This window comes from Stegodyphus dumicola, chromosome 7 (genome assembly GCF_044657685.1).
Source record: "Stegodyphus dumicola isolate Sdum_Otavi_A_Nest chromosome 7, ASM4465768v1".
In the NCBI taxonomy this organism is placed as follows: domain Eukaryota; kingdom Metazoa; phylum Arthropoda; class Arachnida; order Araneae; family Eresidae; genus Stegodyphus; species Stegodyphus dumicola.
The window spans coordinates 72,601,400-72,625,568 of NC_140774.1; the positions used below are offsets into that span (position 1 = coordinate 72,601,400).

The window sequence follows — 24,169 nt, forward strand, 5'->3', positions numbered from 1 at the left end:
TTGATAATGAAATTGATACATCAACGTTTTCGATAAATCCAAGACGCTGAAGCCTACATAGATAGGACGATTCAGAACCAAGCTGGTTTTCCGTCGCTCAATGGCAGCCAGATCGTCAGTGATGATCTTGAAGGAATGAAATGTTGGAGCAGCGACTAACTTCTTGGCTCGTTTCTCTCGATGAACCAGATCAATGCAGGTACGTTTTCTGAGATTTTCCATCATCTTTCCGAAAACTGAATTGTTTAAGAGTTTAAATAAATCTTTTCCGAATGAAGATTTAGCCAGTTTACGTTGCCTAGTGTTGAATTCAATGTATGTTGCAAGCCAAGGAGATTGTTTGAAAGTCAACACTCGATGGATCTTGGTCACATGAAGCCCCAGTGAAACACACTGCTTCAGATTTCGGTAATGCATCACGTACCGATTCTTAGGTCGCAGATTTGGCACCAGTTTGGTAGAACTGCCCGGTGGGATTTGGAATTTAGTTGCCAGGTCTCGTGTGTAAGGTGACCACATATCAGGAGTCACGACGACTTGCTCGGGAGCAAGAGGATAGTCCGAATGATCATCGTGAAGTTCCCTTGGATACTCCAGATCAACTTAGAGGATACATCCTTCTTCCGCATCGTCAGCTATCTCCATGAAGTCATGCCACTGGAAGTCATGGGTTGGTAAAGCTTGGCTCATGGCCCATCTAAAAAGATAGAATAAAAATAATGAATATCACAAGTAAATAATAGAGAAAATATTACTCTAAACACTTGGAAAGGAACCCGTAAAGGTTATTAGCATCCAAATATATAATATAAGATGATGGCTTCGTTGGGTCATAATTTTCCATATATTTAGTATTCGCTTGGCTGAAGCGATGTGAAATCATAGCGATGCCACCTCGAATGCCCTTTTCTATAAAGAGATACATATCACGATCGATGAGTAACTCCAGTTGCGCGTCGGACATGCGTAGAGCAACTTGCCAGGCCAGACCAGGTGCTGTGTAAACATGTGCCGGATCCAGTTTGTAAAACTCAAGGCACAGTCGTCTGAAGTTTTCAAAAATATCCGCCAGAAGCAAAAAATCGCCTTTTACATAGAGGTCGTGGTAGTCTCCTAGATGATGTAATCCGAAATCTTCCCAGACTCTGTTCGCATGTAATCCTCATCGTTGATATCACTCTCTGTTAAATGGCTGTAGAAGGCAGAGAGAGGTGGAAGGTGAGGCTCACCAAATCCCAAAAACGCGTCTAGGTACTCATAAGGGTAGACACCTGGAAAAAGATTTAGAAAAAATATCGAGATTAGAAAAAAACCTATATAAAAAAGTAATAATACATTATCATATATAAAAAGTTTTAGAAATTCTGGTTACCTTATCGAAGCATCAGATCTGTTTTTTTTCCCGAAAATAGGTTCTTGTCAGTTGGAATTGTTGGGTTCCAAATTAGCCGCGAGTTTGTCTAAAGAAGCATTCAGAAATTGTAGAGAATCGATGAAGCGTAGAAGATGAATCTTTCTGAATTCTGCGGAATACACTTAATCTCTTCGTCTTTGAATTTTCCAACTGCTTGCATCAGGAGGTGAGAATCATATCCCTTCAGATTATGGAAGACCACAGGTAGAAAATTTCCAAATTTGAAATTGATGTTGCATCCATTATGAGCTGCTCCTCTGTAGACTCTCGTAAGATGGCAGTGGTCCCGCACCTAAAAAAATGAAAAATTAGTTTTAAAAACACATTATTATAATGCATATTACTGAATGAAGTTATAATAATTGAATAATACTTACCTTATCTCCATTCAATGGCTTCTCACAGATATGACATTCAGAGGCAGATTCATAGGCCCATTGATTTTCTTGGGTGAAAATCATGGACTCTACATTTTTCAAAATTTCAAAGATGCCCCGTTCTTCCAATAAAGATGCTAGAAAGTGGTTGACAGCTTCTTTCCCTCTATATACTTGAGGTTCCCGATAAAATGAACCGTCTGGTCTCACGATCACGTAGCTGTATCCTAAAGGAAGATGGTGGGATACAGGGGTGGTTGAGGACTTCGAAAGATCCGGTAGGCAGGTAGCTCGCTTCACTAAAATGGATTCGAAGTCGGCATAAACTATATATGGAATGGGTAGTTGAAACTGGTGCTTGACGAATTTTAACCATTTATTTTCCGACATTTTAATTTTTTGGGCCCCATGTACTCGACAGTCTTCTACATGCGCGTCGAGAGTCTCTTTCTTTGTAAATCTGTGAAGGCAATAGTCACAATAAAATGTTCCACACTTATGTTTGGTGAGTCCGGCAAGAAGAAGAGACATGCTCTTAATGAGACAATAATGCCTCTTCTCCTCATCGGAAATGAGCAACAGATTGATATGACAATCACCTAAAGCAGAAAAATATCATTCCATAAAATAATTTTCAATCTTAAAACATGCCTATTAAAGTTTACAAAATAGGGATAAATTACCGTTTCGACACCTGGTGATCCGAAGAGGTAAAATCTCATTGCTTTCCCAACCGAATGATTGACAGGTTGTTCATTTTCTCGAACTTGTCCAGCTGGTGAATAGAGGTAGGGAAGGACAGACCATCTATATGGATTTCTCTTTCATAGGGCTTATAGTGTGAAACTCTGTATGGCTGATCTTGACGATCTTCAACGGGATTGACGATCTTCAACGGGATGAAGGGCCGCCAGGACGCTCCAGACGAAACATTTGTGGTCCTCATTCTGTATATTGAGAACTGCCTTCTTACAGGCTAAGGCTTTCGGTAGAGGTATGTAAGAAGAGGCCGCCCCGGGTTTGTAGACAGCGGTCTTGAGTTCGAGGTATTGCACGGAGTTTAAAACCCATCCTGAACCTTTTTTCAGAAATTTGTCCAAGGAATCCAGCACCTGTAAAACATTTCATGAGTATTACTAATTTCACACACATTTTAAAATAAATTAAAGTTCAAATAAAATTAACTTTCTTACCTTTTCAATAGCTGCTTGCATGTCGGGCATTTCTCCCGTGAGCGTAGTGCTGCATTTCGATCGAAAGTAAGGGCTGCATGTCTCCTCCTCGGTCTCTGACACTTTTCTGACCATCTTCACACAAGCATTCAAGTACCATTTGATACCTCGGTGCTGTGCGGCAGTTTCTTGAATTTTGCTCGCGACTTCGGTTTTTGACAACTGTAAAAATACTTGCAAGTCATTCTTGGTGTTTTCACTGGGATAAATGATTTCCGTAGCAAAAGTACCAAGGCAGGGTGGACGTTCTTGCCGTGGTCGTTTAGGGGCAGGCATAGTGGTAGGGGGAGCTGCTCGTTTCACTGCGTGAGATGCTCCAGGCTTCGGTGATTTAGCATGAAACTTCATATGATTATCTAGTTTATCGGAGCGTCGGAAGATCTTTTTGCATATGGAGCAAATGTATTTACCTGCCGAATGTTGCACGTTAATATGCCTTATTAAATTCTTCCGTTGTGTAAAGGTTTTATTACACTCCGAGCAAGTTAAATTTGGATTATCCACAAAAGGCAAATCAGGCTGCGATGATGTAAGATCACCAAAATTCATATTAGCAATGGTTTGATCTTCCAAAGGCATGTCTTCATGTTCAAAAACGTATTCAGGATCCATCTAAAAATATAAGAGAACAAAAATAAGTATTATAATTCAAAAATTCTCGAACGTAGAATTTTTGAAAAAGAAAAATACTTACGTTGGCTTGCGTCTGAGAAGCCTCGTGATTTAAAAGCATAGCCTCAGATGTATGTTCCATCCGAAAAAATAAAGAAAAAATTCAATTGTTCATGTAAAAAATATTAAAGAAATAAAAATGAACGGGAAAGTTAAAATAATAATAACTTAAAATAAACCTACTTACAATATTAAAATAAAAACAAACTCATTTAAAAATATATTGCAGCGTTAAATAGAAAGAACGCAAAGGGCAAATCATCATTTTAATAAATGCTATAATATTTACATGGAAACACCAAGTATTGTTAATTTAATTAAAAGAATTACAATAGGAAAGAAAAAACATGCTACAGATAATTTACGAAATGCGATTATAATTTACATGAAAATACGAAGTATCGTTAATTTAACTAAGAGAATTTACCTTAGGTATCATATTTTGCTAGAATCTCAATAAATGTAATCTATAAATAATAGCGAAAAAATATAGAATAAAATTAATATAAAAGAGGTATAGAAAATGAATGATTTACATTAAAATGCAACGGGTTGAACTAAAGTGGTCCTTAGAAAATTTTGAAACAAAAATAAAGAAGAAATTATAAAACCATGCATGAAATAAACAATATTTTATAGACAAGTAGGTATTAATTATCTAATAAAAAATAAATACTAACAGCTATTGAAAATAATTAGATATTAACATCTAATAAAAACAAACTAAATATTAACATAGAATCTATAAATACAAACACGATCTATAATAAAATACGTACCTCGAATAACACGACTAGATTCAAACAGGAAGGGTGAAAGCAGAAGCGACGCATACAGCATAAACGGAAATGATGAAAAAGGGTTCAGCGTCTATCCACGAGAACCAATCAAAAAGCGCTATGGGTGAGACTACTGCCCTCTAGCGGTCGTTGCTGAACTAAAAAGAATGTTCTAGAAATTCTAACATGTTGCAATCACGTTGCGGATTTGCGTCAACAGATAAGCGCGGACATGAAAACATAAACAAGATTAAACATGTGGCTGACGTAGCAAGATAATCCGAGGTGATAAAGCCATGGACCTTATAAGAAATAGACTAACCCAGTGGGCGGGGCGTGCGTCACCGACATGTCGGCAAGAAAGAGTAGGGACGATCTGGTTTACTTTAACATTGAAACCTATGGCGTTTGTATCACATAACTCTTTTTAATTATTAAATGTGATACGTTGTATAGTGATGAGATTATGAAAGCCACAGTTTTTTCCAAATAGGATTTAATATATCTCATTAAAGCTTTTTTTACTGCAATTCGCACATTTTTTTCACGCGTAATTCTTGTACAAACATCTTTACGTTGGTAAAACGGTAAAAACTCTAAGCACAAAATTTATGAACTTAATTTGCGTAAAAATAAAGTAAAATTAAATAAGATTGCTAGTACGTGATGCTTTGAAATAAGTAAGGTAAAATGAAACAAGATCTGATAATTTTTTTTAAATTTAATGAACATTTTCAGGCAGTGATTTTACAAACTATAATAACATTACAAAACGATCATATTTATTTGATTATAGGATCATTAAATTATTAACATTAAAGTGGATTAGTTATTTTAATAATTCATAAAATTTGGAGCATAAACTTTTCTAAACGTAATGAAGGGAAAAAAAAGATAAAATAAAATCTAGAAGCACTCAAATTTTATATTACGCCCAAAAGGAACCTTTTTTTAAAGTTTTGTGTGTTACCTATATTTATTGAATATCATGTTCTTCGCCCGTAAACCAAATACATTTGAAAACAGCATATCTTTAGAATTTTTGCACTGGAGATAAAACTGTTATTTTCCGTACAGTGCTCGCTCTGAACTCGTTGAGTTTGTTAATCAAAAATTCGTTAAAGTTTTACAAAATATGAAATAGATTAAAATAAATTCAAAATTCGGCCGTCCAGATGCCCATGTTCTGTTGGAGAATTACATTATTCAAAATTTGATGGCTCTAGACACTGTCGTTTTTGTCACAGTGCAAAAAACATACATGTATTCATGTAGATTTCTGCATTATTTAATTTCTTTACATATAATACAAGGCGATAATATTTGGTAACAACAATTTGCAAGGAGACACGGACACTTATAGTAAAACAGCGCAAAATGCAGCTTCGAAACTAACAGTCTTTCTAATAAATTAAAGGGTTTGGGTTAATAAATTAAATTAACAGTAAATAAAAAAATCTTATGCAGAACTAAAAATAAATTAAAAAAAAATAGTCACTATAAAATACAAGCAAAATTAATTATGACGGTTAAATACAATTTTAATATTAGAATTAAATGTATAAAAATTTTTAAGGCATCAAAAATGTTTATCACTATGATGTATTATGAAAGATAATTGAAAAACATTTCCTTTATAGAAAATGTGCTATAATACTCATCTATAATTTTAAAAAAGCAGCACAATTTAGAATTTTAAACAAAACTTTCAAAAATTCTTTTTTAAATATTTTAGTACCTTTTACTTATTTACACCAATAAAAGGCATAAAAATTGCAAGAGAAAATTGCTTGTTAGAAATTTTCTATTAGTTCAGATTTAAAATATTATTTTCTAAGAGAAGTAGTTACAAATTTCCTTACAGCATAGAAAAAGCTAAAAAAAATATCCAGCCCTGAAAGCATGCAATAGCTTTATAATTATTTGAAACGTTAATTATGCTTGATAAATATGCTAAAGTTTTAAAAATCAATCTCAATTTCAAAAATAAAAATATATAGAAATTCTAATTTGTGAAATGAGTCGCTACAACCAGCTCTTTCTTAACAATTATACACGCTGCAATAGGCAACCAATGTTAAATTTCTGGAAATGGTCCCTACTCCTCCGGATGTGATCAAGGTGACAGCCGACAACGCCTCAGACGAGGGAGAAAATCCGTTTGGGTTAGTCTATTTCTTATAAGGTCCATGGATAAAGCATGATGGCGTCACGAACAAGAAGCAGCACGTCCGTACTTGAGCCAAGTGGTTGATGACCTAGCAACCTCGCGTGCTCAATTCCCTCCCCCTCTGCGCCTCAGGAGGCTCTGCCCATCTGCTCCCCGCTCCCTGTGGTGCAGAACCCCCATATTATACCTACTTACCTTTAAATGAAACTAATTACCATTAAATTGCATTATAGTAATAATAAAATTAAGCACTAAGTACTATCACTATGAAAAATGATTTCTTATAGTGTACGTTAAACTGGTTTATTAATAAAAAAGGCATTTTACCATGGAAGTGAGAAGTTAAAACTCTGCACCGGGTGCCATTAGACCTTGCTACGCAATTGCCACTACTGTTAACGACAAAACTAAATTTTTCAGTTAACCCCACCTTCACATCGCTTTCCTTGAACATTTGTACTCAATAATATTTACGCCCATTGTCAAGAGCAATTGTCAACGGGCATTGCTCATAATGTTCTGCCATTCCATTAAGAAAGAGGGATATTCGATGATAAGAAATTTAGGTTTTAATTATAAGAGTGAAATTCGTAAATCTCAGATTTCTACAACCCTTAATTTAACTCCGAAGTGCATTTTCTTTTCTTCCTGTAACTATATTTCTTTCAATACTTTTTATTGTTATTATCATCATCCGGTACAATACAGCCCTAGCTATCTTCGGACTTCAGCTTTTGGATTGAAGCTTTACGGGACTTTTTTGTTTTCACAGAAGGAAACGTGTTTTGCATTCGGTTTTATAGAATTTAAAATATTTCACTTTTCTTTCCTAATTCTATTACCTGTGATGAAGCAAAACTCGATAAGTAAAAAATTTCTTCACCTGCTGTACAGTAACCGCATTTGTCTTCAAGCAAAAAATTAAATTGACTACCGAGATTTTTCAATTCTCGGACTGAGCTGAAGTACAATGTTTTAGACCTCCGGATATTTGGATTTCTAAAATGCTTAATATGGATACATAATTAGTTCAATGCATAGTAAGAGAATAAGTATTTTCTGCATGTGCCAATTTCGGAATTTTAGCTATAAACCAGTATCAGCTATAAACTAGTAAACATTTAAGAATAATTTTATTTTAAATAAGGGCATTCTGCTCTATTGATGAAATTTTCAAATATCATTTGCTGATAATTGAATTTTTTTCAACGCGGGTTACGCTTTTCCGAAGCAAAGGAAACATAAATTCCTGTCAACACGGTGGTTGAATAGAGATTTTTCTCTTAGTAAATTATCTAAAATATCGCCGATTATTTAGCAATCAGATTTATATGTTAAAGAATTAGATTTTGTTTATATAAATGTTCACAGAGAATTACTGTATATCCCCTTAACTTTTTGGTGTCAGACTCTAAAAGTTTAAAAAATATTCTCGTAATTTGCTTATTCTTCAATGCGTTCAGAGAACGAGCTCCTTAAATTTACAAATAGATTCCTCCACCTTGTGATTGTTTTCGTCTTGTTAACAAAGACAAACTTTTGTAAATCACCTGCGGATGTGATGCCAAACCTTTACGTTTTAACTGTTGATTTAAAAGAAGAACCGACTCATGACTGAATAGCAGACACGAACTGACATTTAATCTATGATTTAGCTCAGTTGCACATTCAATCTCAGTGCTTAAATTGCGCCGGAGACCACCGGAGCCCAGCTCCGGTACTTCTCAATTTTTAAAATAAATTATAATTCTAGCCGGAGCGCTGAATAAGAAGATGAGATCTGGTACTCCTTTTTATAAAACTGAGCCACAATTTCAAGTAAAAAAAATTTAGAATTCCTAACGTTTTAGTTTAGCAATAAGCAGTTTAGCAATACTCTATTTCCCTAGAAATACGAACTCATGAGAACATGAGACGTTGAAGTAAAGTCCCCTCACTCACATGCCCTTTAAGAAGGGCAATAAATTTTGGGGACTTTGTTTAGGAACGCGTAAATTTCTCTCCATGCCATCGTATCTAGTGTATTGTTATCAATGTTACAGTTAGTTTTCTTCGCAGGAAGGAAAATTTGTGTTCTTAAATGTGCGTTAAGTGACAGCGAGTACAATAAGAGTGAAATACTGAGATAAATTGCTCGAGCACGTCCTATACATAGTCTTCCCACAGTATCCACTAATGTAACCAAATACGGTTGGGGGCGAAAAGTGTAACTAGCAACTTTACATTCATCCTTAGGAATCAGATTCAGGACTCATTTTACCCCTGTCACACATCCGCTTGATGTCTATAATTATATTAGCAGAGAGCCGCGTTCAAAGAGAAAGTTCTCTCTCATCAAGATTCCCCTCATTTTATGTTTCCACCCACTCATACCCTCACGACCTCATTCTGTTTCGCCCTGTTTTTAACATTATTTGAATTTTCATCAGCTATACTTTAAGTACATTTAACTTTTGTGATGATAAAAGAACTTTTTCCTTCTACGATCAGAGCTAAAATTGGGCCGGCTGCAGTCTTCTTAGTTTTTGTAATAAACCATAATTCTAGCCGTAGCGCACCGGAGCCCTTAATAAGAAGGCTGCAGCACTTCTTTTATATAACTGAATAACCGATTTCAGTAGAAATTTTATCTGGAAAATTTTATTTTTAGCAATAAAATTATATTAAAAATTGCTTACTAAATTTAATCTATGTCATTACATTTAATTTTATTTTAATTATTTAATTACTTTAATCTTTAATTATTTCAATAAACAATAATAATTAATTATCTAAAAACTATCAATTAAATTACAATTATGTTTTCTTACTGAAAAGTTCCTTTAAATAAATAATATTTTGATATTTACTTGTAGTTTATCCATGACTACCTTTATTTCCCATGTTCTTATTGTAACAACGTCCTATGGAAATTTAATTATTCACATAATTTTTCCTTCTTGATATTTGGATGATATAAATAGTTAAGAAAAAAATATGGTGGAAAAAATAGGCGAGGATATACGGTATACTATGCTCTGCTTATCACATGAATGATGAAGTTTTTATTCTGAAGCTAAATCATCGAAAACTGTTTAAAATTTTCTCAGCGAAATCCTTCTATTGGAAAATCTCAGCGCTTCATAGATGCAGAAAATAAAGTAAATATTTTCCCCCATACAAAATTATATATATATATATATATCAAATGTTGTATGATCTTAAAATTAACTTAGTTCAAAAACAAGTTCCGATAAGGAATAACTGCAGATAAGGAATTTCGGACACCCTAGAAAGAACGTAAGTTAATTAATGCTTTTTCTGGCCTTTTAGATCTTCATGTACACTGCTCAAAAAAAAAAAAAAAAAAAAAAAAAAAAATTCAGTTCTATATCTTTCGTTCTACTGGGCCGATTCACGAAATTCAAATTGCGTTCTTCATGTCTCGAAAGCGCGACTTAGGATATATATTAGATTTATATATAGCACTATTTTAATATAGGTATTTTGACACAAAATCGGACTTTTTCTGAAATAACTTACCAATTTTTTTACATATTTCGATTTTACGACTCAAATTATGCCTAAATATGAAATTTTGTAAAATTTGGGTTCGAAATTTACGGAGAAATTCAACAATTTATGTTGGCGCTTTTTATTCAGTTTGCACCAAAATTAGTTCACTTGGCGAATTTCTTAATATGTGGCAACCTATTTTCATTTCCATTTTCACACAGTGTGTGAGAGGAAAAAAAGACTCAATCGTTCCTTCTTTCAAATAATGTTCTTTATCTTATATTTTTAATTATAGTTGCCATTAATTTTAAGCAATTTTTTATTTTTCGAATTTATTTTAATTGTTTACTGTGCATAGTTTCTTTCGAATAACTGTTTTATAATTTTCTATTTACTTATTTGAACTGCGTAGTCTAAATCAAAGGCCCATCCTTTATTTTTTTTTTCAAGTAGTTTTCTTTATACTCTATTTTTAGTCATAGTTATATTTTAGGTAATTTTTAAATTTTTAGACTTTTATAATAATTGTTATTGTTGTATTGTCTCTTCAGATAATTATTTTAAAATTTTCTATTTATTCATTCGAACTGAGCATTTGAAATATATTTATTAATATAAATTTTCCAGAATTTGATTTTATTTATTTGAATTGCGTTTCTTTCGGAAGAATACTTTGTAACTCAGACTACGATGCATTTGAAAACTGCATATATTAAAAGAGAAAATACAGTAAAGCACGCTTAACACACCTTTCAATGTTCTGTTCAGAAAAGATATATACGAGGCACGTCCAGAAAGTAAGTTCCGTTTCAATTTATCTCCGCTGCAGCTCTGCGATCGCAGTTCCGCACATGCGCAGTAGACGTTCTGTATCAAGGAGAAAAAACGCGCGCCATTTGGAGATCACTGTCAGTCACGTACGTTTTGTTGTGCTTGTTTACAATGTCGGTGTTGATTGAAAATCCCGCCGCTTGTGAAATCAGATCTGTGATTCGTTTTCTGAATGCGAGGAAAGTGAAACCTAGTGAAATTTATCGGCAAATTTGCGATGTTTACGGACCAAAAGCGATGAGTGATTCATTGGTGAGAAGATGGGTTCGAAAGTTCAGTGATGGACGTAGTGATGTTCACGATGAAGAACGAAGTGGGCGTCCATCTTTGGTTACAGAAGAACTGGTTCACGCGATTGATGACAAGATCCATGAAAACCGAAGGTTTACAATTAGTGCTCTCGCTATGGAATTTCCCCAAATTTCACGATCACTAATGCATGAAATTGTTACCGAAAAACTGAAATTTCGTAAACTTTGCTCACGTTGGGTACCAACTTACTGAGCAACTCAAAACAAAACAGATGGGTAGTGCACTTCAGTTTTTGACCCGTTATGCTGAAAGCGGCGAAGAATTTCTGACACAGATAATCACAGGAGATCAAACTTGGGTTTCTTACGACACCCCTGAAAGTAAGCGGCAATCAATGGAATGGAGGCACACTTCATCCCGAGCAAAGGTTAAGCCGAAGCAAATCTTGACACCTCAAAAAATGATGTGCACAGTGTTCTGGGACTGGAAAGGCATCTTACTCATTGATTTCTTACCGCGTGGTCAAACAATCAGAGCAGATGCTTATTGCGAGACACTTCGGAAATTGCGCCGCGCAATACAGAATAAGCGCCGAGGATTGCTGTCAAAAGGTGTTGCTTTTCTTCACGACAACGCACGACCACACACTGCAAATGTGACGAAAAACCTCCTACAGGTATTTGGCTGGGACGTGTTTGAACATCCTCCGTACAGCCCTGACCTCGCTCCTAGCGACTTTCATCTGTTCTTACATCTTAAGTCTTTCCTTGGCGGTCAACACTTCAACAATGACGACGAGCTGAAAGAAACTGTTTCCAACTGGTTGAAGACACAGGCGGCAAATTTCTATGAAGAAGGTATACAAAAACTTGTGCCACGCTATGACAAATGCCTGCAATATTTCGGCAGCTATGTGGAAAAGTAGTTTAAGAGCTGTTGAATTTTGTGCAATAAATAACTTTTCTGTAGCTGTACACAATTTACTTTTATTACCAAACGGAACTTACTTTCTGGACGTACATTGTATAAATAAGAGAGATGTATAACCGACATTTTAACTTAGGATGACTCGCATACACTGCTTTAAACAGTTTTATCATTGTGCACTGCTTTACACAATTTTATCCTACATTTGGTTTCTTAAAATGTTATTCATATTTTAGCCAAATATTTTATTTTTGAAATCGCTAGAATCAAATATCATAAGATTAAAAAGTTTTAAATTTAAAAAAAAAAAGTACAAATACTAAATTTTACGCAAAAACTTATTTATTCTTCATTCTTGCTCTTTTCCTTTAGGCATTTTGCAAGTATATTAAAAAGTATCCAACTTTTCGAAACATCTTGATATTTCTGACAATCACTTTAAATAAAGTTATCGCCTTCCATTTCATAAAGGCCCATAAATGGCCGATCGGTAAAGTCGTTGAACACTGGTAGTTGACTCCGGGGTTCGAATACCGGTAAACGGGCTGGTTGCATGGGCGTTTTCGTGGATTATCTCATGTTAACGTGTATGCCAGCTGGTTTCCCTTAGAAATTTCTTCACGAAGGCATCCTTTCTTTTAGGCAGATAGCCCTGCTTTGCTGTAACTTAATAATCCAAATCAATCCATTTCATCAGAGCCTTTATCAGTCTTTAGAGGCTAAGCATTTTGAAGGTATGAGATAAAAGGAAAGATTGGTTTCATCAATAGGTTTGGGTTTCTTTAATTATGACAAAATACACTCGGGCTATCTGCCTAAGGGGAGGGATACCTTCGTGGAGGACTTTCTAAGGTAAAATGGCTCGTATACACATTACACATGGGGAAAACCACGAAAATGTCCATGCAGCCAGCCCGTTCGCGGGATTCGAATCTCGGACCGAACTACCAGTGTTCAGCGACTTTACCGCTCGGCCGCTGTTTCATCAGGAGGAAAAAAAACATCTTTAGGTGACATCCACATACATCAAACTCCTGAATCTTCAAATAATTCGAATGAGAAAATCATGGGATTCTCCGTTTATGATACGATATGATGGTCTATAACGTAATTTAAATTTATACAACCATATAGTTTAAAACCAGTCGCTCTTCACTTTAATCTGCAATGATATCGTTTTTGTCTTTTCTGTTAACACAAACGCAATTGATGGTATTTGCTGGTGAACAACGTCCAAGTGTTTTCTCTTTGAACACCTAAATTCTTTGAAGTATCCAGAAAGTATATTCAAAAGCTTCCAACTTTTTTAAACAACTTGGTATGTCTGACAGCCAAATTTCTCAGCAAATTTTTGCTTACTTTTCTTCCTAATTTTCTTCTTTCCTTTACAGTTACTTTCAGTTCTAACACAAGAAAATTAGATTTTTCGATTGCTAGACTTCCATAAATTTTGCATTCTTGTCAATTTTTTTTTAAAATATCAATTACATCAATTGCGTTTCAACTGAAGACAGCTTTTCATTTTCTAGTCATTTTAACTATAAATAATGTTTAAAGCGAAGTCCAAAGGATAAATATTTTAATTAAAAGATTTTTTGCTAAATGACAAAGAAATAAAACAGTCGAGCAGTGTATAATCTGTACCACCGAGTGACCCGATTCTTATATCGACTGAAACAATCTAAATCATATTAAATATATCATGTTTTTTTATACAAGCTATAACGCGAGAGAAAAATTAGCTTCTTAAAATATTCTTTCTAAGAGGATTAATATAAAAATTTATATTTATATATATATTTTTAAAGTTGGCACTTGAACCAAACTGTCAAACTTTTAAAGTTGGTGGTTATAATTAAAGTTCTACTTTGAAATGGTTCTAAAAGCAAAACTACCGGACCAAATGTTATCACACTTGGGAATCGTGTAAAGGAGGTTATGGGAATTTATTTTCCGTGGGAAAAAAGAGTTCAAAAACTCACCACCAGGGAAAATGGCGCTGTATGCAATATTGTTAAATGAAATAAGACATGAAAACATCGGTTTAAAATGTGTTTAATCCTTTCCGAAACGTGTTACAAAGCATGTTCAATGTAGCGTCCAGTACAGTCAAAAGTCGTTAATTTGGACACCCATAATCCGGAATGATCTATAATCCGGACCTCAAAGCTACAAACTTTCTGCGCATGCGTCGCGTTCACGCATGCGCACAGGCGTTTACGAGTGCGCGTAAGACCTTTACGGCTGCGAATATGTAAATTTCATAAAATTTCATAAAAAAAAAACTTGAACTTTCGATTATGTCAAAAAGAGTTTCTGATTTCTGGAGCTGCCAAAGGATCTACAAAGCAAAAGCATGTTTCGATGTCCATCAAACAAAAAGTGGAATTGCTGCAAAAAATGGATAAAGCCATGAAGAAAGTGACAGAGAGGTTAGTGAAAACGAAAATATTTCGATTGACAAGTTAGTCGGTATTCTCGGCACAGCAATTACAGGACTTGAACAGTGGAACTTTGTAACTGAACAAGAAATTATGTGTGTTTATAAAATTAAAGAGAAAGTATTAGCACATAAAACGAAGCAACTTAAACAACTTACATTGAAAGAAATATTTAATAAAGTAAACAAATAAATATTAAGCTTTTTTTTTGTAAATTTTGATACCCTTTAGATCATAATTGCTCTTTATTTCATAAATTATGGTTTCATATTTTTAATTTTGTAATTTCTGCGTGCCATCTTACCAGATTTAAACTGATGATCTACAATCCGGAAAAATCGATAATCCGGAATCGCCGAAGTCCCGACGAGTCCGGATTAACGACTTTTGACTGCATTTTCCGAAAGCAAGTTAAATCCTGTTACTGCCTTCTCAACTGCAGCTCTTAGCATATCAGGAGGAATGTTACGGACATATCCGTATATCACATTTTTCATTTCTGCCAAATTGCTTAGATTATCACCATAAACAGTGCTTTTGAAATAACCCCATGGCTAAAAGTAACAGAGTTTGAGGTCCAGTGGGAAGAGGGGAAGTGTCGGCCTATAATAAGACGTTCAATCGTGAAATGTTGCCTAAGTAACTGCGCAACACATGTGAGGTGGGTCCTAGCCATGCATATAATCGTAGTATCTAAAATGCCACGTTACTGCAGTTCATGTATCACGAAACATTTTAACATTGACTCTAAGCGATCTGCAATCACAGCTATCCAGAGTGGTCCACTGCTATACAGAGAAAAATGGTTCAGTTATGAAACTAGCTGTCATTCCTCACCAAACGGTGTGGAATGACTGCTATGCAATCGCATGCAGTAGGAGAATGCAATGGAACTAGGTAGATAACATGAGGGATTTCTTTGGCCCAAATCGATTAAAAGCGTTTTGAATCAGTATCTTCATGTTTTAGGGCCGAATTCAGGCTTCAAAAATTACAAATTAGGGATCTGTAAGAAAACGATTTCCAGATTGTACGCACTTGTGCGAGTGATTTGCGATCTCACATTTTCTAATCGCTAATTCGTGGTTTTCACGGACGAATTTCTCTCTTACACGGATGGCGCACTCGACTTTTATCGAATTTAACGTCTTTAAATGGTAATTTGCTCACTTCAAAGTTTCTTAAAGGTATACTACATATTAAACCCGTGTAACAAAAGGAGTTAAATTCCGACCCATATTTCGTTTAACAATATTGAATACTGCGCCATTTGCTCCCTGGTGGTGAGGTTTCGAACTTTCTTTTTTTCGCGGAAAATAAATTCCCATGACCACCTTTACACGGTTACAAAGTTTGATAACATTTGATCCAGTAGTTTTCCTTTTATGGCCGTTTCAAAGTAAAACTTTAAAACTTTAATTATAACCACCTTGTATATTATTAAATTTTAATTTGAAGCTATGCGTATACGATGCGTAAGATTTTCGCTTTTATGGAAAAAATAAAGAATCGAAGCAAATATACTTAGGATAATGGACCAAAACTGAAACGAATTTCCCCTCCCTCCGAAAATAAAATATTGAAAATTCGACCTTGAATTTATTGGAATATCCGAAATATTCAATTTGACTTATCTTCTAAGTCCTAGTTCCGATAACAATTCTTTCAAAAATTCCGAATTACTGAAGCTGAAGTAAAAGGTTTAATATATATTCACTGTGTGTTAATAAAGTAATCAGAGTGTAATAAAATAGATTATAGACGTTACGCTGATGCAACGTTTTGTCTGAATGCACAACATGTAATGGAAGAGAAGGCTTGTTGAGATCTGTTTTTAACATGCCTCTAAAAGTAGATGTCACACTCCTTTTGTCTCTTCAATTTCAAAAAACTTTCCTTTAAGAGGCAACTTTAGTTTTTGGAGAAAAAAAATCACAAGAAGAATTTGAAGAACATGCAGGACGATTGAGTACACATACTTATTTCCGAATACCAGCGGTTCTCCGATTGGTTATGGAATAATGAAAAGATGCATTGTCATGCAATACAAAACATTTGGAATACGTTTTCTGACTGAATAACGTAAGATTAAAAGCCATCTGCTTAATTCACAGCCATTTACAAGTCAACTACTCGGGCAATTGCAGAATCGTTTTGATTTTGAGCTTGTAAGACAAACCAAATATCGCTGGATTTAAACACTTTTTTAATCTTCCGAGAACATTCCTTCTTTAGCTCATATTCCAAAAATATTAAGTGAATACAATTATTGCAAAAGAAATTGAATATTCGTTTGCACTACGGCTTGATAGTTTACTAACGAGTTAAATTCTGATTTTTATGTCTAAGAGTACCCCAATATTTTAAATATTTACAAATAAAATATTAAATTGCAGATTTAATTGGAGCCTCACCAGTTGCCTAGCATTTGAAGATTGTTAAATACTAATTGTTTGTTGCGAAGTCTAACCCAGGCTGCATAGTTGGTTTTCTTAGTTTTCTAGGTTCTCTTTACAAAGGTTCTCTATGAAAGCATCTTAACCAAATAGCTCCCATGTTCTTTCTATGTTCAAATAACCAACTAACCTAGTTTAACCGCGAGTTCCAAGTGAAGTTACTAGCAAAACCCGAATACTCATCAAAAATCATATAACTTGCCAATCGGGAGTAACATGAAAGATACGGCGCCAATAATTGAAATGCTGTTACGGTACGCTGTTTCTAAGCTTAGATGGTCATTCCTTAATTAAATATAATTGATTTGTAACTTCTACTAGTGCAGACGGTAAGAATTGAAGTACAAATAAATAATATCGTGTGCAATCTTGATTAATATAAAATTAGAAATATTTACAGTGTCTCAAAAAAGTGATGGGACACTTGTGCTTTACAAAAGGGAACTGCAATAAAATAAATTTTAAAAACATGTAAAATTTTCTGTGGGTGTGTTTCATACTTAAATTTAGTAACAATTATTACATAACATACATTTTCTCAAAATATTAAAATATTAATTTAATAAAAATACAATTGTTTAGAACGGAGCAGAAAATGGCTCACTTAAGTGATGGGACAGTTAATTTTCCATCAAATATTTATCCCAAAATTTTCCTTTTTAAAAGGTTTTAATATTTTGTTAAATTTCCTTTTACTTTTAAAGCATGATTTAATCTTCTTGGGATGGATTCGACTAATTTTTTTGTGATTTCTGGAGTGATTTTACCCCCATTCTTCTTGAAGCACCGATTTTAATTGTTGTTTTGAAGAAATGGTGTGTTAGCGAATTCTCGATTCCAATTCTTGCCAAATATTCTCTATGGGATTTAATTTTGGAGATTGTGGGGGTGTTTTTATTATTTCAGGACAGTTATACAGCAGCCAGAGTCTAACGTTCAAAGCACTGTGCTTGGGGTCATTGTACTGGTAGAATTTAAAATCGTTATGAAGGTTCAATTTTCGTGCTGAAGATTTCAAATTTTAATTTAAAATGTGAATATACTTGTACTGATCCATTATACTGTCAATAAAAACAAGATTACCAACTCCAGCGGACGACATACACCCCCATACAGTAACTCCTCCTCCACCATGTTTTACTGTTGGCACCAAGTTCTGTTTGCGAATTCTTCCCTGGGTTTTCTCCACACCAAGATTCTACCGTCAGAACCAAATATATTAAATTTACTTTCATCAGAAAATATAACTTCATTACAGTAATCAGAATTCTTATTTATGTTGGATTTTGCGAAAGCCAGTCTGAGTTTTCTATTCTTTTCACTTACGAAGAATTTTTTCCTGGCTGCTCTACCGTGATATCCAGTAGATCGAATTACTCTTCTAATAGTTTCAGAATTAACAATTACTCCATATAATGCTTGTAAATCAGCAGCAACTTTAGAAGCACTCATTCTTGGATTTTTTTTAAATATTTCGAACGATAATTCGCTTTATTCCATTGGATAGCTTTGATGGTCGGCCAGGTCTTCTTTTATCCTGAATCATATGATTCTTTTTATATCGTTTAATGATATTGAAAACTGTTGAATGACTGAAGTTAACTGTTTCAGTAGTTTCTCTAATAGATTTTCCACGTTCAATATGCAAATTAATAACTAATTTTCGAATTTCAGGCATTCTTTTCGTTTAGCATTCATGGCTGCACAGAGCTAAAAAACACAAAAATTCCAAAACAAACTGGAGAGAAATACTGCAGACGATTTTATAAATTATTGGCAATTGCTTTTGAGTAAAAATAAATACCCCAAAAGATATTTTTATTGCTTACTTCAGACGATTTTTGTTGCATAGTACGTAGTGTCCCATCACTTAAGTGAGCCATTTTCTGCTCCGTTCTAAACAATTGTATTTTTATTAAATTAATATTTTAATATTTTGAGAAAATGTATGTTATGTAATAATTGTTACTAAATTTAAGTATGAAACACACCCACAAAAATTTTTACATGTTTTTTAAATTTATTTTATTGCAGTTTCCTTTTGTAAAGCACAAGTGTCCCATCACTTTTTTGAGACACTGTACATTCAGACAGAAAGTTTTTTGAAATATTTGCAATTACTTTATAAGAAGGATTTATGAATAATTGTAATAATTACTTATAATATTACTGATGATTAGAATTCAGTTCTTGACAATTACATTCTAAATTAGAATTTTAAGGATATAATGAAAATACGCTACGCATAAAAATACATTCTAGGATAAAAAATTAGTTGATTTTTTATGTTTAAAAAACTTCTTAAATTCATTTAATAAACATCGTATCCTCTTTGTTAATTGAATCCAGAATTTGGGTGTCGTTTATATAATTATTCTTACTTGTCCACAGAACCTGCTGACTTATCCAGCCATTAAGTAGCTGCAGATCATTTCTACATAGCCATTGATTTTCCATTAATTCGATCTCTAGAGGGTTGTATGTTTATATCATAATTTGACTTTTATAAAAATGATTATTCTAAATCTTATGTTTCTATAAGAATATACTGTGCTGTAAAAATATGGATGATAGTATCAGCTGCTCTTTCAGCCACTTCATAAGCAACAGCTTGTTTAGAAATAAATTATGCCGTTAATGTCATAAAATATTTTCGTAAAATTCAAATAAACATTAAACAAAAGTTCTCAGTTTTAGACAATTCGATTTAAACGAAGTTAAAGTAAAGTAGCAGACGATAAAACGCCGAAGATAAAAATTTACTCTTACAAATAATTTTTTAAAAAGGTAAGAAATAGAGAAATTTAAAAAAATACTTAAAATTTGAATGATATCATCTATAATTTAAAAAAATAGCTTTTCATATAGTATTAATAAATATTTATTACGCATCATTGAGGGAAAAACTTTCATATAATTAATACTTCGTAAAATTTTACTTGAAATTTAAGGTTAAAAATAGCAGTGGCAATTCACTGTAACAAAAATCCATAAGCCACATTTGGCGTTATTATCGCTCAAAAAAAAAAAAAAATGATGCCAAATTTCAAAACGCGAAAATATGTAAATTCGTGTATATCTTTGTAAATTTTGAATAAAAATGTCTAATTTTTTGCAGGTATGCTTAGAAATACATCTACTTTAAGATGATGATAAAAATGTTAAAAATGTTATAGGTTATAATTCAAAATTTTTTTCGAAAAATTTATAAAATTTTTTTAAAAATAGAAATTTAAAAAATAAAACACAAAAAAATGGATAAATTTTATTTGGAATGAACCTAAATTTCGAAATGTGAAAGGAAAAATAATAAAAGTTTAATAAAGAAAGATATTAATAAATATTTGCCAAATTCAATTAACATATAGGAGCTAAAATTTTGAGAGGTAATATTTTAAAAAGTTCTTGTACGATTTTTACAAAACTTGGTATTCTGGCATAATTTGAGTCGTAGAATCGAAATATGGAAAAAAAAAAAAAAAAAAAGTATGTTATTTCAGAAAAAGTCCGATTTTGTGTCAAAATACCTATGTTAGAATAGTGCTATATATAAATCTAATATATATCCTAAGTCGCGCTTTCGAGAAATGAAAAACGCAGTTTGAATTTTGTCAATCGGCCCAGTAGAACGGGAGATATAGCACTGTCCCATTTTTTTTTTTTAGCAGTGTACATTCCCTTTTTTACATTCTTGTGAGAAGTAAAAAGGAATTATTGTAATCACGAAAAGTTTCAGGCAGCACATTTCAACGAAAATATCCATTTTGACCGCTATCGAATCCAATTTAACGATGTTTTTGCGTGATATCTGTGCGTAAGGACAGAATAAAATACTCTTTTCCTTCAAAAAAAGTATAAAACTGCTTTAAAATTAATTCTGAAGAGAATTTTTCGTGGCGTCTGTACGAACGTATCTCGCTTATAACTCAAAAACGAGTAGCCTCAGAACGTTGAAATTTTGTATATAGGACCTATAACATGTAGATGTGCACCTCGTATTTTGGTTGCAATCGGCCGCACCAAACGTATATAAATATATTTATATAATTGAAATAGAAACTGTAAATATATCCGCTCTGTTACCCGGCTCAGTGATCTCAGTTTCTTTACTCTTATATGTTGGTAAATTCTACATTTTTTGCTTTAAAAATGATTGAATTATGTTGTTTTTATCTTCCGGTTAAGGATTTTATGCCTTTAGTAAATCTGTGTGCAATATTTTTAGAATTATCAGCAATTTTAAAGTTGTTTAATTGCCGCTAAGCCTTTTTTAAGGGGGCCATTGATGTTTACATTTGAAACAGGAGACTAGTGGATTTGTTGCTAATCTAGAGAAACTTAGCTTCCCAACAACAAAGATAAGGCCTTCATTTATTATTTAAATCATGCTTAATCCTTTCTGGAATTTTTTCGAGGAAATAAGCGTTTAAGATTTACTTCGTAATTTTTAATATAGATATTTTGAGTTTTTATGTATGTTTGCCTTCTCGCGAAGTGAGAACTGAATTAATTGAATGAGAAATACTCAATCGTCTGTGAAAAACTGTTTCTTTTTTGTTTTGTTTGCTTAATTTCTTTTATACATCATTCTAGCTTTATTATAGTATTTGAATAGAACATGTGGCAACGATTAGATAATTCTGTTCTTTAAATGATATAAATTTTGTGCATTATGAGTTATAATATGAACGAAATATGTAAGTTAACTGTTATATAATTATTGGATTATATAACAGTTAACTTAGTTTCCGTTATAAAATTATTATATAAATTAACTGTTATGTAATTATTAATACTGTTAAGTGAATCTAGCGCCAGAGTGTCGCTATGGTAAACAAATACTAGAGTGAATTTTAAAGAATGCATTTATTCTATTGTGGTTTATGCGCTGTCGGCGAAGTAGATTTAATTCAATCCAATAATTTTAAATGAAAGGCAAGAAAAAATGCGTATAATTTAATATTTCAATACAAGGAAGTCATGTGGTGTACACATCAGATTTTTTCTTATATATGTATATTAATATTTCAATTTTTATTATTTGATTGGTTTTTGCAAAGATAACATTATGTTTCTTAATTTTTTAATATTTCTTTCAATTACTTTGAGCTCTATTTCATAATTTCAATTAAGATTACCATTGTTTGATTTTTATACAAATAGTTTTGAATTAACATGCATAAAAACGAGGGTGTCGGGGGACAATTACTAAAGTATTTTATGAATTTTACTACATAAATTGCTTTTCACTAAAAATTTGTATTAGCGAAAATGCTTAATTCAGAATGAGTTCTTTGGTACTTTACTTTGATTCTAAATACCTTCACTTCACGGAACTATTTGGCCTAACTCAATTTGCTAGTTCGGCATCACCATTCTTACTTAAGTAAAAGGCGAAACACCTTCGTATTTATTTATTATTGTTCATTGAACGGGAGTTGGTTTGTTCCCCTTGAAAAGTCAACTAATTTCTGATCAATAGCAATAATTACTTGCTTTTAACTTAATTTCTTTTTCAAAGTTTAAAATTTTGTTATTCATGATTTAATTTAAGTCCCCGTAACACATTTTTAACAATTGTGAGAAAGGCGAAAGCTTCGTTCGAATTTTGGTGGAGGACAGAATCGAGGGTCTCTCACTCCTCTTTCCTCACTGCCAAGTCTCCTGAGAAGATTTTAGGCTCGCCAGTATTTTAAAGTGACCCTTGAGACCAAGGACATTTTAAAAGGGATTCCATCTCTTTCAATGAGACATCTATTTGGTTAAAAGAAGTCAGTGTTTAGATTTTCTTTATATCTTACGGTCTGATAAAATATTCATATTTATAAAGTTAATAAAATAATTGAACAGGAATACGTGCAGTTTGATATTACAATGAAACTTAATAAATGTAACGCTAAGCGTTATAGAACAGTCCACGTAAATTTGAAAAAGCTTTAAAAAAAATTTTTTTTTGGGGGGGGGGAGAAAAAAAGAAAAAGAAAATAAACAGCTAAAAAAGCAGACAAATTAATTACATCTTTAAGCGTCATCATTCATCAACTCAGTGATACCATATGCAGTAACTTAAAAAAGCAATTTTATTTTGAGGTAAGGATGAACGCTATACAGAAAGAAAAAGTGTCGCTTAGTTTTATACTACGCTTTTATCCTATTTGACTGTTGAAAATTACATAATTTTGAAAACTGTTAATATACAAAATATATAAAGAGAGTGAATACAGTTTTTATTTCGAAATAAAAAGATTAATGGCAATACTAGAGAAAATGCAGTTTAAAAAGGGGACCCTGTTAGGAACAACCTACATTTCATCTTGCGGGAGGCCCCCGAAGTTACTTAAACCGTCTCTGGGCATAACAATCCTCAATCTCCTTCAAAGACTATGTTGCCCTGAAGACGAAACACTGGAGACCAAGCAGTAAAATCTTTCAGCACCCCTGGTAGTTCGAGTAATGGACTAATCCCAATGAAGAGACTGGTTGCATAAGAGTTTTCGTGGTTTTCCTGACGTGTAACATATATATATATATATATATATATATATATATATATGAGTCCTTAAAGCTCGTCGAAGAGCGTCCCTTAAAGTTCTTCCAAGAGGGCATCTCCTTCCGTAGGCAACTAGCCCTCGAGTGCTTCGTCATATCCTTAATTAACTCAGTCAACGCTTCTGAAGATTATCTTATTATCCCGCCCCTTGAAATTAAATCAGTTCTTTTAAAAGGCAGAAATGTCCAAGATGATATTTTGCCTTTTCATGATAACAGTTGAACGCATTCAAGTATTATTAACTTGTTATATACTTACACATTTCATTTTGATAACCATGCTTTCTGTTGAAAACTGTAATAAATTTCAGTTCTAATTTTTTTCATTACATATTGTTTTATTTAATAACTTTGAAACATATGTTTGGGTTTTCATCCGCAGAGAACCCGTTGGCGCTTCGGGAAAGAACCCGTTGGCGCCGTAGCATTCTTATTCGCCAAGCTCGCGGTTCATCGAGGATGAGCCGAGCCGTAAACGTGATATTTTGTAAACGTGATTTTTAGTGCATGTAAATTCAAGTTAGCAAATAAAACAATATATTAAGCATATGGTAGTAAAAATTCACAGATAATA

At 33.2% G+C, this 24,169-nt stretch overlaps 3 protein-coding genes and 1 pseudogene across 3 annotated transcripts; 2 read left to right on the forward strand and 2 right to left on the reverse strand.

Moving 5' to 3' along the window:
• Positions 1-561: 561 nt before the first annotated feature.
• On the reverse strand, positions 562-3,894 carry LOC118203166 (uncharacterized). The gene is made up of 4 exons (XM_035375419.2): positions 3,718-3,894; positions 2,985-3,635; positions 2,475-2,903; positions 562-697 (listed from the first exon to the last, which is right to left on the reverse strand). The coding sequence occupies exons 1-3, from the start codon at positions 3,775-3,777 to the stop codon at positions 2,664-2,666; spliced, it is 951 nt and encodes a 316-aa protein (XP_035231310.2). The 5' UTR covers positions 3,778-3,894; the 3' UTR covers positions 562-697; positions 2,475-2,663.
• Positions 1,134-2,468, reverse strand: LOC146996225 (uncharacterized). The gene is made up of 3 exons (XM_085820448.1): positions 1,792-2,468; positions 1,373-1,706; positions 1,134-1,271 (listed from the first exon to the last, which is right to left on the reverse strand). The coding sequence occupies exons 1-2, from the start codon at positions 2,320-2,322 to the stop codon at positions 1,473-1,475; spliced, it is 765 nt and encodes a 254-aa protein (XP_085676574.1). The 5' UTR covers positions 2,323-2,468; the 3' UTR covers positions 1,134-1,271; positions 1,373-1,472.
• Positions 3,895-11,081: 7,187 nt separating the features above from the next.
• LOC146996226 (protein GVQW3-like) lies at positions 11,082-11,474 on the forward strand. Its single transcript, XM_085821391.1, has one exon. The coding sequence runs from the start codon at positions 11,082-11,084 to the stop codon at positions 11,472-11,474; it is 393 nt and encodes a 130-aa protein (XP_085677517.1).
• Positions 11,475-11,493: 19 nt separating this feature from the next.
• On the forward strand, positions 11,494-12,147 carry LOC146996227 (histone-lysine N-methyltransferase SETMAR pseudogene; annotated as a pseudogene).
• Positions 12,148-24,169: the final 12,022 nt, after the last annotated feature.